The sequence below is a fragment of the Rattus rattus genome, chromosome 5 (assembly GCF_011064425.1).
Source record: "Rattus rattus isolate New Zealand chromosome 5, Rrattus_CSIRO_v1, whole genome shotgun sequence".
NCBI lineage: Eukaryota > Metazoa > Chordata > Mammalia > Rodentia > Muridae > Rattus > Rattus rattus.
The window spans coordinates 69,774,132-69,790,514 of record NC_046158.1 but is presented as its reverse complement, the minus strand read 5'-3'; the positions used below and the strand labels follow the sequence as shown (position 1 = coordinate 69,790,514).

At 36.6% G+C, this 16,383-nt stretch overlaps 1 protein-coding gene across 1 annotated transcript; it reads left to right on the top strand.

Annotated features, from left to right (window-relative positions):
• Positions 1–291: 291 nt before the first annotated feature.
• Positions 292–3,183, top strand: LOC116900881 (olfactory receptor 5D13-like). Its single transcript, XM_032902559.1, has 2 exons — positions 292–319; positions 2,207–3,183. The coding sequence occupies exons 1-2, from the start codon at positions 292–294 to the stop codon at positions 3,181–3,183; spliced, it is 1,005 nt and encodes a 334-aa protein (XP_032758450.1).
• Positions 3,184–16,383: the final 13,200 nt, after the last annotated feature.

The window sequence follows — 16,383 nt, the reverse complement described above, 5'->3', positions numbered from 1 at the left end:
TATGTTTTTTGATTGGCTGTCCAGATCATGTGGCATCTACACCAGAGTTCAGAAGAAAACATTTTTTTTTCTGTTTCCTCCCTAGGTGTGTACATTTGTCTATAAATTTTTGTAAGTTTGATTATCAGAGATGTTTACTAAAACTTTGCATTTCCTGTATATCATACTACAGTTTACACATTTTAATATATAACAAATTTGCCTTATATTTATTTAATTTTTAATGTTTGTTTTATTTCATATATAGATATGATATAGATATAGATTTGTATTTTTATGAATTTATATCCTATGTGTGAAGGTGATTATGGGATAAAAGGTAAGTGTATCCCCTTCCCTGGAGCTAAAGTTACAGAAATGGGAGCTTCCAGTTTTGGGTGCTTAGAACAGATCTGGAGTCCTCTGAAAACACAGAAATTCTTTTAATTACTTTGGTGTCTCTACAAACTCACTCTATTCTTGAAGTTGCATGTTAGTAAGTTACCCTTTTGTTGCTGTTGAAGAAATGACTAGTATCATTTAGAAGTGCTGTGCATTAATTTTAGAAGCTCTCTGTTTAGAAAATTGTCTTTGGCAATGCTTTAAACATTATAAGAATGCTATAGTGCTTTTTTGGCTCTTCTTTGATTTTATGTCTATTATTCATATTCTAAATATATTATAATGAAAAAAGGACAATTTCATATTCTTCCTGTTCTTATATCTTTCTCCTTCTTGTTCATTGTCATAACATTAATTTTTTAGAATTGCTGCTAAAAAAATATTTAATACATGAACACAAAAATAGGTTCCAATATCCTCCTCCTCAAAAATCCTCTAAATATGTATCCAGATCTAAATTTCCATTTACTTCCTTTTGTGTTTCATTTATTCCTTATCCTGATGAAGATGATGATGATGATGTTCCTCCTCCTTTCCTCTTGTTCTTCTTGTTCTTCATCTTGTTCTTCTTCTTCCTGTTCTTGATCTTCTTCTTCTTGTTCTTCTTCATTCTTTTTTCTTCTTCTTTTTCTGCTCCTCCTCCCTCCTCCTCCTCCCCCTCCTTCTCTTCTTTCCTCCTTTTCTCCTCCTCCTCCTCCTCCTCCTCCCCCTCCTCCTCCTCCTTCTTCTCTTTTTTCCTCCTTCCTTCTGCTTCTTCTCAAGTCTCATCCTGTAGTGTACTCAGGATACCCAATTGTGATCCTAGTTCTAAATGGAAATCTTTCACATTTTCACTTTAAGTGCTTATTAATTTGGGTGCAACAAAAGTAACTATATCTATTTTCTTTGAAAGAACATTTTTTTCTAAGTATATGAGACTTTTTTGTTTTAAACAATTATTTATTTTATTTATTTTCTTTTTTATCTTTTGTATTACTGAATTTTGTATTTACATTTCAAGTGTTATTCCCTTTCCCAGTTTCCCTGCCATAAGCCTCAATTCCACCTCCCTTGCCTTCTTCTATAAGGGTGTTCCTCCTCCCCAACCACCGTGCTACCTGCCTCCCCCTCTGACATTCCCATACAAGGGCTTCTCCTTGCATTGGTGCCCAACATGGCCATCCTCTACTTCATATACAGCTGGAGCAAAGGATCTGTTTATATGTAGTCTCTGTGCAGTGATTTCGTCCCTGGCAGCTCTGGTTGATTTGTATTGTTGTTCTTATGGGGTTGCAAGCCCCTTCAGCTCTTTCAATTCCTACTCTAATTCCAACAACGGGTACCCTATTCTCAGTTCACTGCTTTGCTGCTAGCATTCGCCTCTGTATTTGACATGCTCTGCATGAATCTCTCAGGAGACAGCTATATCAGGATCCTGTGAGCATGCATTTCTTTATTATCTAGTTTTGGTGGAGATTATACTTATATACCAACAACATTCCCAGGTGGGGCAGGCACTAAAAGGCCATTCCTTCAGAAAAAAATTTCCTACTTTGAAATTCAAGCAAGGTGGTTTTATAATTTCAAATTCATGCAAGCTGACACAGAGACCATTATGCAGAATCTAGTTCTCAATGGTAATAGTCTTCTTTTATTTGGAATATACCGTTTTAAGTTTTAACTTCTCTAATCCTGTTTCAATTATCTTTACAAAATTTTAATCGGAAAGTGTTGTCTCCTATATATGTGTCATTTAAATAAAATGTTAAAAATGTAATGTTTTACTGTAATATTTATATAGAACCCATCAAAGTATGAACTTTTTCTTACTTTTCCCTAATACTAGAATTAGTTCTGATTTGGCAGATTACTCTTTCTTTACTTCATAGCACTCAAGAAAACGAGACTTCTGCTGTGACCTTCATCCTCGTGGGTTTCTCAGAATACCCACATCTCCAAGTGCCCCTGTTCCTCCTGTTCCTGACCATATACACAGTCACTGTGCTGGGGAACCTGGGCATGATTGCTCTCATCAGGATCAGCCATAAGCTCCACACTCCCATGTACTTTTTTCTAAGTCATCTTTCCTTTGTGGATTTCTGTTACTCCACTGTTGTCACACCAAAGCTCTTAGAAAACTTGATTGTGGAAGACAGAAGGATCTCCTTCACCGGTTGTGTCATGCAATTCTTCTTTGCATGCATATTTGTGGTGACAGAAACCTTTATGTTGGCAGTGATGGCCTATGACAGGTTTGTGGCAGTATGCAATCCTCTTCTCTACACAGTGGCTATGTCTCAGAAGCTCTGCTGGTCCCTGGTAGCTGCATCATACTCCTGGAGTATAATCTGTTCCTTTATATTCATCCATTTTATGTTGACCTTGGTTTTCTGTGGTACCAAGTTCATAAATAACTTTGTGTGTGAACACGATGCCATTGTTGCTGTTTCCTGCTCTGACCCCTACATTAGTCAGAAGGTCATTTTCATCTTTGCTACTTTCAATGAGCTAAGCAGTCTGCTGATAATTCTCGCCTCTTATGTTTTTATTGTCATCACTGTCATGAAAATGCCTACCACTGGAGGGCGCTACAAAGTCTTCTCCACCTGTGCCTCCCATCTCACTACCATTACCATTTACCATAGCATTATCATCTGTCTCTACTGTGTTCCCACCACCAAAAGTTCTTGGCTTCTAATCAAGGTGGCCTCAGTTTTCTACACAGTTATCATCCCCATGCTCAACCCACTTATATACAGTCTCAGAAACAAAGATGTGAAGGATGCAGTTAAGAGGCTAATGAGCTTTCGTTTGTCATCATAATATAACCATTGGTTCGTCATTTATTTTAGTGTACCGGTCTTTATTCTGAAATGCAAACAGACTCATTCATTTATTCCTTTTTAAAAGACATTCACATATCATTCTATTCTCATTTTAGTATCAAACTTGTAAACTATAAATAATACCATAGATTGATACTCATTTAAATTAGAATCTTATGCAATTATAAGATATAAGATATAAGTATAATTTATACATCAAAATTTTAGATGATTTTAATAATTTTGAAAGAAAAAATTGATGTTTGAGCTTGAAATGATTAATATGCAATTATGACTATGGATGATTTTTTTACATTCAACTACATATGGACTCTTTTTGCATTGGAAAGCATTTCTTTCAATAAATACAAAAGTATAATCCCTGCATTTTCTTTGCTTTTCCCATGTGGGATTATATCTACCTATACTGAGACAGCTGTAATAGGCTGCCCTACTGTCTGTCTCTGTTTTGCAGCTACTGACAATAAAAGTATCCATCACTATGCCCAGAATTCCTTCTCTTATATAGGTTGTAAGAGCACAGGTAATTTGTATTTTATATTATAATTTCAATTTGTATAAGTAGTTGCAGGCAAACATGTACTTTAATAAATTTACATTTATTAGTTTTAAACATATTTTAATGTAGTACTATCTCTTCAGTAGAGAGGGGTCTAAAAGATACAAAAGTTACTGATAAATACTTTTTAAATACATTTATTATACTTAAACATAAGAAGATGATTTAATTCTATTCCACTGGCCTATCTGTCTGTCTCTGTAAAAATACCATGCAGTTTTTACCACTATTGTTCTGTAATGCTGCTTGAGTCAGGGATAGTGATTCCCCTGGAAGTCCTTTTGTTGTTGAGGGTAGTTTTAGCTATCCTGGGTTTTTTGTTATTCCAGATGAATTAGCAAATTGTTCTACCTCTCTGAAGAATTGGATTGGTGTTTTGATGGGGATTGTATTGAATCTGTAGATCTCTTTTGGTAAAATGGCCATTTTTACTATATTAATCCTGCCAATCCATGAGCATGGGAAAACTTTCCATCTTCTGAGACCTTCTTCAATTTCTTCAGCGTCTTGAAGTTCTTATCATACAGATCTTTCACTTGCTTGGTTAAAGTCACACCGAGCTATTTTATATTACTTGGGACTATTAAGAAAGGTGTCGTTTCCCTGATTTCTTTCTCGGCTTGTTTCTCTTTTGTGTAGAGGAAAGCTACTGATTTATTTGAGTTAATTTTATATCCAGCCACTTTGCTGATGGTGTTTATCAGGTTTAGTAGTTCTCTGGTGGAATATTTGGGATCACTTAAATATACTATCATATCCTCTGCAAAAAATGAATGCACACACCTATGGTCACTTGATTTTTGACAAAGGAGCCAAAACCATCCAATGGAAAATAGATAGCATTTTCAGCAAATAGTGCTGGTTCAACTGGATGTCAGCATGTAGAAGAATGCAGATCGATCCATGTTTAACACCCTGTACCAAGCATAAGTTCAAGTGGATCAAGGACCTCCACATCAAACCAGATACACTCAAACTAATAGAATAAAAAGTGGGGAAGAATCTTGAACACATGGGCACTGGAGAAAATTTCCTGAACAAAACACCAATGGCTTAGGCTCTAAGATCAAATATCAACAAATGGGATCTCACAAAACTGCAAAGCTTCTTTAAGGCAAAGGACACTGTTGTTAGGACAAAACGACAACCAACAGATTGGGAAAAGATCTTTGCCAATCCTACAACTGATAGAAGACTTATATCTAAAATATACAAAGAACTCAAGAAGTTAGACTGCAGGGAGACAAATAACACTATTAAAAATTGGGGTTCAGAGCTAAACAAAGAATTCACAGCCAAGGGATGCCAAATGGCTAAGAAACACCTAAAGAAATGTTCAACATCTTTAGTCATAAGGGAAATGCAAATCAAAACAACCCTGAGATTTCACCTCACTCCAGTGAAAATGGCTAAGATCAAAAATTCAGGTGACAGCAAAATGCTGGCAAGGATATGGAGAAAGAGGAACTCTCCTCCATTGTTGGTGGGATTGCAGACTGTTACAACCATTCTGGAAATCGGTCTGGAGGTTCCTCAGAAATTTGGACATTGAAATACCTGAGGATCCAGCTATACCTCTCTTGGGCATATACCCAAAAGATACTCCAACATATAACAAAGACACATACTCCACTATGTCCATAGCAGCCTTATTTATAATAGCCAGAAGCTGGAAAGAACCCAGATGCCCTTCATCAGAGGAATGGAAACAGAAAATGTGGTACATCTACACAATGGAATATTACTCAGCTATCAAAAACAATGACTTTATGAAATTCATAGGCAAATGGATAGAACTGGAAAATATCCTGAGTGAGGTAACCCAATCACAGAAAACCACACATGGTATGCACTCATTGATAAGAGGATATTAGCCCAAATGCCTGAATTACCCTAGATGCACAGAACACATGAACCTCAAGAAGGATGACCAAAATGTGAATGCTTCACTCCTTCTTTAAAAGGGGAACAAGAATACCCTTGGGAGGGAATAAGGAGGCAAAGTTTAGAACAGAGGCAGAAGGAACACCCATTCAGAGCCTGCCCCACATGTGACCCGTACATATACAGCCACCAAACTAGGTAAGATTGATGAAGCAAAGAAGTGCAGTATGACCTGAACGGATGTAGAACTCTCCCGAGAGACACAGCCAGAATACAGCACATACATAGGCGAATGCCATCATTAAACCACTGAACTGAGAACGGGACCCTCATTGAAGGAATCTTAGAAAGGACTAAAAGAGCTTGAAGGGGCTTGAGACCCCATATGAACAACAATGCCAACCAACCAGAGCTTCCAGGGACTAAGCCACTACCCAAAGACTGTACACGGGTTGACCCTGGACTCCAACTGCATACATAGCAATGAATAGCCTAGTAAAAGCACCAGTGGAAGGGGAAGCCCTTGGTCCTGCCAAGACTGAACCCCCAGTGAATGTGATTGTTGGGGGGAGGGCAGTAATGGGGGGAGGATGGGGAGGGAAACACCCATAGAGAAGGGGAGGGGGAGGAGTTAGGGGGATGTTGGCCTGGAAACCGGGAAGGCAATAACAATCGAAATGTAAATAAGAAATACTCAAGTTAATAAAGATGGAAAAATTATTTTTAATAAAAATGAGAGAAAATAAAAAAAGAAGATGATTAAAAACCCTCTTGATATTGTCTGTAATTTAAAACAGAATAATTATTATGTAGAAAACAAATGACAATCACAATCGGTGAGGATACTTGGAAAGTGGAACATCGTTCACAGTTATAGGCCTATAAACTGGTAGAGAACTTGTCAGTGTAGAATGTTTAGTAAAGTCAACATTAGTGTTTTCTCATGTATCAGATGTGCCACTCCCTAGTGTGTTCTAAATACTCTGTTTCTCCCTACATATAACCTTATTCATTTGTTCTCAGTGATCATCTAATTAAAAAGGTGAATTTATGGAGCCTCTCTAGATGTCCAACAATATGTGTATTGATAATTTACTAGTAGTAATGAATGAAATCCATGTTATTAATATATAAAGAAAATTAAATTATGATATTAAGAGAGTGGGTGAAATTGTGAAAAGTATACTTCGTGAAGTGACTTAGTCCTAGATGAAAAAATGGTATAAGCTCTCCAACGTATGCCAATTATTTCTTCCAAGACCTAAACTATTTTTTAAGTTGGAGAACCTGTCAAGGCTAGGAAATAAAAAAGACATTACTAAGAGATGAGAAATGAAAGAACCATAAAGGTAGGTTTACAGAGGAGCACCTGTGATATTAAAGTAGCAGAGAGGCATACCATTTTTATAAGGCTTAGATGGGAATGGGCTATGGAGGTAGGAGAGAGTACAGGGGTGAGTTAGGGTTTAGCAAAACAATATAATGTAGAAAAGGGGCAATGAAACTTCTACTGTGTGAGTATATTAAATTTTAAAAAGTTCTAGGATAGTAATAAAAAATAAATAAAAGCTCTACATAGGGCTTGGTGGCAAAACTGCTAGAAGCCAATGATTATTAACTGAAAATTTCAGTATCAAATGCAGAATACCACTATGAGAGCTGGTAGTCAGTTAGGAAGGCAAGGGGCTATACAAGAGAATACACTATGGGTTTCCATGAGAATTATAACCTAGGATTCTGTTGCTACATATTCAAAACACAATGGCTTTTTTGGCAATGGAAATTCAATATGTCTATTAATAGTCAATTTCTGCACTTAAGGCTGATTTTCAGAGTAAAAGAAGAATCTATTTAAGCTGTTAGGGAGAAAAGACTTTAGAGCTCCCTCACACTGAACATAGATGCATCAATGATTTTCTTAGAAAAGCATGTCCAGTGTTGCAAGAGGCATATAACTCTTATGGGTTTAACCAAGCAACATTTGTTTGTATTTAAATCATGATTTACAGAAGAACACTCATTCTTAATATTGTATAATGTGTCACAAGCCTATGGTTGACTTTGTCATAAACCACAGAGAAGAATTTAATCCTGCTGTTTTGGCTAAAAACACAAGGTGTCATATGATATTCTAAACAAACATCTTTATATTTGTAGATCAGTCCTGCTCACAGACTTCATCAGTGAGGAGTATTTAGTAGTAGATATTGCAGATCTAAATACAGACATTATGATTCTAGACTGGTTATCACTAAATATCACATCATCCTGTCGAAAGCTTAAGGACCGTTGTGGAAGAAATGCAGAAAGAATGTAAATGTGAGGGGTTTTGCAAGGAATACTTGAGCCCATGCTTTCTGGATATAATGTAGACATTGCACTCATGAATATACAGTATCTTTGGTTACTTTCACAATACTTGCACAAGATTGGAACCTTTGCTTTTTCATTATGCATGATAGAAAGTGTCATGAGCCCACTTCTAAGTGATGTGAAAGAACCCAACTCACTGTGGGTGAGAGACGACTGGGGCCTATAGCATTGATTTGTGTAAGAGAGCAGGCTGAGCATGTCAGCAAGCATGCTTTCCTCTTTACCTCTGCTTTGGTGTTTGATTCAAGGTTCCTGGTTCAATTTCTGTCTCCATTTGTTTAGTGATGACCTGTAAAATAGAAGCATAAGCCAAAGACATACTTTCCTTGTTCTATTTGTTTTTGTTTGTTTGTTGTTGTGTTTTTTCAGTGCTTTATAACACTATTGAATAGCAAATAAGATGGGCTTGCACATTTATTTGGAATAACAATAAAACCCAGGAGACCAAAAATTATTCTCAACAATAAAAATTGTTGGGGGAATCACCATCCCTGACCTCAAGTTGTTTTACAGAGCGAATAGTAATAAAAAAAAAACTGTATGGTATTGGTACTGAGACAGGCAGGTAGGTCAATGGAATACAGTTGAAGACCCAGAAATGAACCCACACATTTATGGTCACTTGATCTTTGACAAAGGAGCTAAAACCATCCAGTGGGTAAAAAAGACAACCTGCCCTGTAAAAAGCTTGAGCCCAAGTGGATCGAAGACCTCTACGTAACACCAGACCCACTCAAACTACTAAAAGAAAAAGTAGGGAACCACCTCAAACACATGGGCACTAGGGTAATTTATCTGAAAAGAACACCAATGGCTTATGTTGTAAGATCAAGAATCGACAAATGGGGCTTCATAAAATTGCAAATCTTCTCTAAGGCAAACAACACTGTCATTAGGACAAAACAGCAAACAACAGATTGGGAAAAGATCTTTACCAATGATACATAAAACAGAGGCCTATTATCAAATATATACAAAGAACTCAAGAAGATAAACTCCAGAAAATCAAATAACCAGAGATTAAAAATGGGGTACCTACCTAAACAAAGAATTCTCAACTGAGGAATATCGAATGGCTGAGAAGCACCTAAAGATATGTTCAACATTCTTAGTCATCAGGGAAATGAAAATGAAAACAACCCTGATTTTCTACCTCACACCAGTCAGAATGGCTAAGATAAAAAACTAAGGTGACAACAGATGCTGGCAAGGATGTGGAGAAAGAACAGTTCTCCATTGTTTGTGGGATTGCAAGCTGGTACAATTACTCTTGAAATCAGTCTGGAGATTCCTCAGAAAAGTGGACGTAGTAATTCCTGAGGACCCAGCTATACCACTCCTGGGAATATACACAAAAGATGCTCCAACATATAACAAGGACACATGCTCCACTATTATTATAGCAGCCTTATTTATAATAACCAGAAGCTGGAAACAACCCAGATATCTCTCAAAAGAGGAATGGATCCAGAAAATGTGGTACATTTACACAATAGAGTACTAATCAGCTATGAAAAACAATAACATCATTGAATGAATACCAAATAGTAAATATCATCCTGAGTGAGGTAACCCAATCACAAAAAATAAAACCACACATGCTAGGCACTCAGTGATAAGGGGATATTAGCCCAAAAGCTTGGATTACCCAAGATCCAATCCACAAACCACATGAAGCTCGAGTAGAGGGACAACCAAAGTGCATATGCTTCAGTCCTTCTTAGAAGCGGAAAAATATTTATAGCAGGAGATACAGAGACAAAGTTTAGAGTAGAGATTGAAAGAATGGCCATTCGGAGAATGCTCCTCCTGGGAATCCAGCCCATATACATACAGCCACCAAACCCAGACAATATTGCTGATGCCAAAAGTACATTCAATCAGGAGTCTGATATAGCTGTCCTCTGAGAGGCTCTACCAGAGCATGACAAATACAAAAGTGAATGCTAGCAGCCAACCATTGAACTGAGAATGAGGTCCCTATTGGAGGAGTTAGAGAATGGATTGAAGGAGCTGAAGGGGTTTGCCATTTCACAACAACAACAATACCAACAAACCAGAGCTCCCAGGAACAAACCTCCATCCAAAAAGTATACGAATGGACAGACCTATGGCTCCAGGTACATATGCAGCAGAGGATGAACTTGTGGTGCACCAATGGGAGGAGGAGCCCTTGGTCCTGCCATGCTAAATGCCCCAATGTAGGGGAATGTCAGGGCAGGGTGGTTGGAAGGGGTAGGTGGGTGGGTGTGGGGAACACTCTCATAGAATCAGGAATAGTGGGGATGGAAGAGGGGCTTTATGGATGGGAAACCTGAAAAGGAGATACAATTTGAAATGTAAATAACAAAATATCCAATAATATATCCAATAACAACAACAAACAAAAGTTGGGCAAGAAATGATGATATTATAAAGGAGATTAGAATGTCAGTATGCTGTTAGGGAATTTTTGAAAAACAAATAAAAAAATTTTGTAATTTTGTAATTTTTGTAATGTTTCAACAAAAAGTATTAATTGATATTTGAAACACAAAACAATCAGAAGTAATATGGAAATAATAAACCACTTTATCTATTTAATAGTAGTAATATTTTCTAATGGAAGTTTTAAATCAACTTAATCATATCGTATTATACAAAATTATAAAATACAAAACATAAATCTTATAAATTACCTTTAGCAAATTTAAGGATTAGTAGACAGAAACATTATTGGTATTAAAGCCTGTGTTTGTTTTGGAAAGGATTTTTGTTTCATTTTCAATTAGGTACGTCTCTGTGTTAATGTGGCTATGTGTACATAATGTTGAGTCCAGCAGAGAACTTATGTTTTCCCTTGAGCTTGATTAGAGGCCCTTAAACAACCACTATGGATGCTGAAAATGAAAACTAAGGACCCAGTTATAAGCCCAATATACCCTAGAAAACACTGAGTAAACACTTTGCTCCCAATTTATATTTAAGTATATCAAAATAGTTATGCAAATATGCACATAACTGTGCTGTCATTTATTTGAAACTGATTTTTCTAAAGTTATTCATGGAAATTTTAATTGAATATTTACAAGTACACATACATTTCCCACTCATCTACTTTTCCATTAAATACTTAGATACTTTACAATTATTATTATTATTATTATTATTATTATTATTGTTGTTGTTGTTGTTCTTGTTATTATTATCACCAAAAATAGATACTTCTCTCATACAATATATCTGGGGCACAATATCCAATCTCTTTATTCCTCCCCATCTCGGGCTCACAAATTCTGAAATTATTTCTACTTTAAGAGTAGTTGTGGGGCTGGAGTGATGGCTCAGTGGTTAAGAGCACTGACTGCTCTTCCAGAGGTCCTGAGTTCAAATCCCAGCAACCAATGGTGGTTCACAACCATCTGTAATGGAATCCGATGCCCTCTTCTGGTGTGTCAGAAGACAGCTACAGTGTACTTATATACAAAATAAATAAATAAATCTTTACAAGAATGTCTTTCCTTTAAAAAAAAAAAAAAAAAAGGAAGTTGGGGATTTAGCTCAGTGGTAGAGCACTTGCCTAGCAAGCACAAGGCCCTGGGTTCCGTCCCCAGCTCCGAAAAAAAAAAAAAAAAGCACTTGTCCATACATGATTATTTACTTTTATAAATCTAATCCTTTTCTTTAGTTTTGACACATACTTGTTTTATTATTTTATCTTTATATCTATATAAGATAGTAATTTTAAGGGGGCTTAACATATCTAGATGAGAAAGGAATATTTCGGATAAGATATTTTGTCATTTGAAGCATTATAGAGAATGATTCTGTTTTATAAAATGAAGAAATATTAATAAAAATCACATTTTATGAAAAAAGGCACATATTTTATAAATAATTTAAAGTTACCTTAATATTGAAGATTCACCCTTGTATATAAACATTAATAATACATGATAATACTCTTAGAAATATTTGGACCTATGTATTACAAGTGCTTTAAGAGGTTTCTACAGCAAACACAAGCAACATTGTCTATATCTGCCTACAAATCACAAATATCCATCAGAATATTAGTTTATGGTCAAATTTAACAATGAAATAGTGGGGCAAGAAAGTTGGATCTGTGTTTAGTTGCCCATCCCACTGTTTCAAAAGACACAAGTATTTTGTCAAAGGATTTTTCAGTATCTAATGAGATGATTATGTGATTTTTCTTTTTACTTTGTGTTTGTATATACGGTAGGTTATACTTATGGATTTCTAATATTGAACTATCCTTGCATCCCTGTAATAAGCCTACTTAATCATGATAAATGATCTTTCGATAGGTTTTCAATTGGGTTTACAAGAGTTTTTTTTTTTTTTTTTTTTTTTATTAACTTGAGGTATTTCTTATGTACATTTGGCAAACATCCTTCCCTCCCCCTTCCTTTGGGTGTTCCCCTCCCCACCCTCCCCCATTGCGCCCTCCCCCGACAGTCTAGTTCACTGGGGGTTCCGTCTTAGCAGGACCCCGGGCTTCTCCTTCCACTGGTGCTCTTACTAGGATATTCATTGCTACCTATGAGGTCAGAGTCCAGGGTCAGTCCATGTATAGTCTTTAGGTAGTGGCTTAGTCCCTGGAAGCTCTGGTTGCTTGGCATTGTTGTACATATGGAGTCTCAAGCCCCTTCAAGCTCTTCCAGTTCATTCTCTGATTCCTTCAACGGGCGTCCCGTTCTCAGTTCAGTGGTTTGCTGCTGGCATTCGCCTCTGTATTTGCTGTATTCTGGCTGTGTCTCTCAGGTTCGATCTACATCCGGCTCCTGTCGGTCTGCACTTCTTTGCTTCATCCATCTTGTCTAATTGGGTGGCTCTATATGTATGGGCCACATGTGGGGCAGGCTCTGAATGGGTGTTCCTTCAGTCTCTGTTTTAATCTTTGCCTCTCTCTTCCCTGCCACGGGTATTCTTGTTCCCCTTTTAAAGAAGGAGTGAAGCCTTCACATTTTGATCATCCGTCTTGAGTTTCATTTGTTCTAGGCCACTAGGGTAATTCAAGCATTTGGGCTAATAGCCACTTATCAGTGAGTGCATACCATGTATGTCTTTCTGTGATTGGGTTAGCTCACTCAGAATGATATTTTCCAGTTCCAACCATTTGCCTACGAATTTCATAAAGTCGTTGTTTTTGATAGCTGAGTAATATTCCATTGTGTAGATGTACCACATTTTCTGTATCCATTCCTCTGTTGAAGGGCATCTGGGTTCTTTCCAGCTTCTGGCTATTATAAATAAGGCTGCGATGAACATAGTGGAGCACGTGTCTTTTTTATATGTTGGGGCATCTTTTGGGTATATGCCCAAGAGAGGTATAGCTGGATCCTCAGGCAGTTCAATGTCCAATTTTCTGAGAAACCTCCAGACTGATTTCCAGAATGGTTGTACCAGTCTGCAATCCCACCAACAATGGAGGAGTGTTCCTCTTTCTCCACATCCTCGCCAGCATTTGCTGTCACCTGAGTTTTTGATCTTAGCCATTCTCACTGGTGAGGGTGAAATCTCAGGGTTGTTTTGATTGGCATTTCCCTGATGACTAAAGATGTTGAACATTTCTTTAGGTGTTTCTCAGCCATTCGGCATTCCTCAGCTGTGAATTCTTTTTTAGCTCTGAACCCCATTTTTTAATAGGGTTATTTGTCTCCCTTTGGTCTAACTTTTTGAGTTCTTTGTATATTTTGGATATAAGGCCTCTATCTGTTGTAGGATTGGTAAAGATCTTTTCCCAATCTGTTGGTTGCCGTTTTGTCCTGACCACAGTGTCCTTTGCCTTACAGAAGCTTTGTAGTTTTATGAGATCCCATTTGTCGATTCTTGATCTTAGAGCATAAGCCATTGGTGTTTTTTGTTCAGGAAGTTTTTCCAGTGCCCATGTGTTCCAGATGCTTCCTAGTTTTTCTTCTATTAGTTTGAGTGTGTCTGGTTTGATGTGGAGGTCCTTGATCCACTTGGACTTAAGCTTTGTACAGGGTGATAAGCATGGATCGATCTGCATTCTTCTACATGTTGACCTCCAGTTGAACCAGCACCATTTGCTGAAAATGCTATCTTTTTTTCCATTGGATGGATTTGGCTCCTTTGTCAAAAATCAAGTGCCCATATGTGTGTGGGTTCATTTCTGGGTCTTCAATTCTATTCCATTGGTCTATCTGTCTGTCTCTGTACCAATACCATGCAGTTTTTATTACAATTGCTCTGTAATACTGCTTGAGTTCAGGGATAGCGATTCCCCCAGAAGTCCTTTTATTGTTGAGCATAGTTTAGCTATCCTGGGTTTTTGTTATTCAGATGAATTTGCAAATTGTTCTGTCTAACTCTTTGAAGAATTGGATTGGTATTTTGATGGGGATTGCATTGAATCTGTAGATCGCTTTTTTTGGCAGAATGGCCATTTTTACTATATTAATCCTGCCAATCCATGAGCATGGGAGATCTTTCCATCTTCTGAGGTCTTCTTCAATTTCTTTCTTCAGAGTCTTGAAGTTCTTGTTGTACAAATCTTTTACTTGCTTGGTTAAAGTCACAGTACTTTATATTATTTGGGTCTATTATGAAGGGTGTCGTTTCCCTAATTTCTTTCTCGGCTTGTTTCTCTTTTTGTGAGGAAGGCTACTGATTTATTTGAGTTAATTTTATACCCACCACTTTGCTGAAGTTGTTTATCAGCTTTAGTAGTTCTCTGGTGGAACTTTTGGGATCATAAATATACTATCATATCATCTGCAAATAGTGATATTTTGACTTCTTCTTTTCGATCTGTATCCCCTTGACCTCCTTTTGTTGTCTGATTGCTCTGGCTAGAACTTCAAGAACTATATTGAATAAGTAGGGGAGAGGTGGGCAGCCTTGTCTAGTCCCCTGATTTTAGTGGGATTTTCAAGTTTCTCCATTTGCATCAATATTCATAAACAAAATTGTTCTAAACGTAACGCTTTTTGTTGGGTCTTTGCATAGTTTTGGTATCATGGATAACTGTGGCTTCAGAGATTGAATTACATAGTATAGTATTCCTTCTGTTTCTATTTTGTGGAATAGTTTGAGAAGTATTGGTGTTAGTTCTCTTCTTTGAAGGCCTGATAAAATTCTTCAATCAAACCATCTAGCCCTTGGTTTTTTTTTTTTTTTTTTGTTTTTTTTTTTGGGGGTTTTCACGGGCCTTTTTTGGGGGCATGAGTTTTTTATTATTTTACTGTTTTTTTTTTTTTTATTTTTTTATTTTATTTATTTATTTATTTGGTTGGGAGACTTTCAATGATTGTTTCTATTTCCTTAGGAGTTATGGAACTATTTGGATAGATAATCTTGTCCTGGATTAATGGTGGTACCTGGTTTCTGCTTAGAAAATCATCCATTTCATCTAGATTTTCCAGTTTTGTTAAGTATAGGCTTTTGTAGTAGGATCTGATAATTATTTGAATTTCCTCAGTTTCCGTAGTTATGTTTCTCATTTCTTTTCTGATTTTATTAATTTGAATACTGTCTCTGACATTTAGTTAGATTGGTTGAGGGTTTAATCTATCTCGTTGATTTTCTCAAAGAACCTGTTGTTAATTTTGTTGATTATTTATATAGATCTCTGTGTTTTTAAGTGGTTGATTTCAGCTATGAATTTGATTATATCTTGCCATCCACTCCTTTTGGGTATATTTCTATCCCTTTGTTATAAAGCTTTCATATGGGCTGTTAAGTTGCTAGTGTAGGATCTCATCAATTTCTTTATGAATGTATTCATTGGTTTGAATTTTCCTTTCACCACTTACTTCATTTTGTCCCATAAGTTTGGGTATGTTATGCCTTCACTTTTATTAAATTACAGATCCTTAATTTCTCTCTTTATTTCTTTCCTAACCAAGTAATAATTCAGTAGATAGTTACTCAGTTTCCATGAGTATGCTGACTTTCTGTTGGTTTGTTTGTTATTGAAAACCAAACTTCGAAGATTTCCCATGCTCATGGATTGGTAGGCTTACCCGCATAAATGGTCATCTTATCAAAAGCAATTTTCAGATTTAATGCTATTGCCATCAAAATTCCAATTCAGTTCTTCACAGAGATAGAAAGAGCAATTCTCAACTTCATCTGGAATAACAAAAAAACCAAGATAGTGAAAACCATTCTCAACAATAAAAACATTTCTAGAGGAATCAACAACCCTGACCTCAAGGTTTATTATAGAGCAAGAGTGATAAAATACTGTGTGGTATTGGTACAGAGACAGGCAGGTAAATCGATGGAATAGAATTGAAGACTCAGAAATGAATCCACACACCTATGGTCATTTGATCTTTGACAAAGGAGCTAAAATCATCCAGTGGGAAAAAAAGACAGTATTTTCAACAA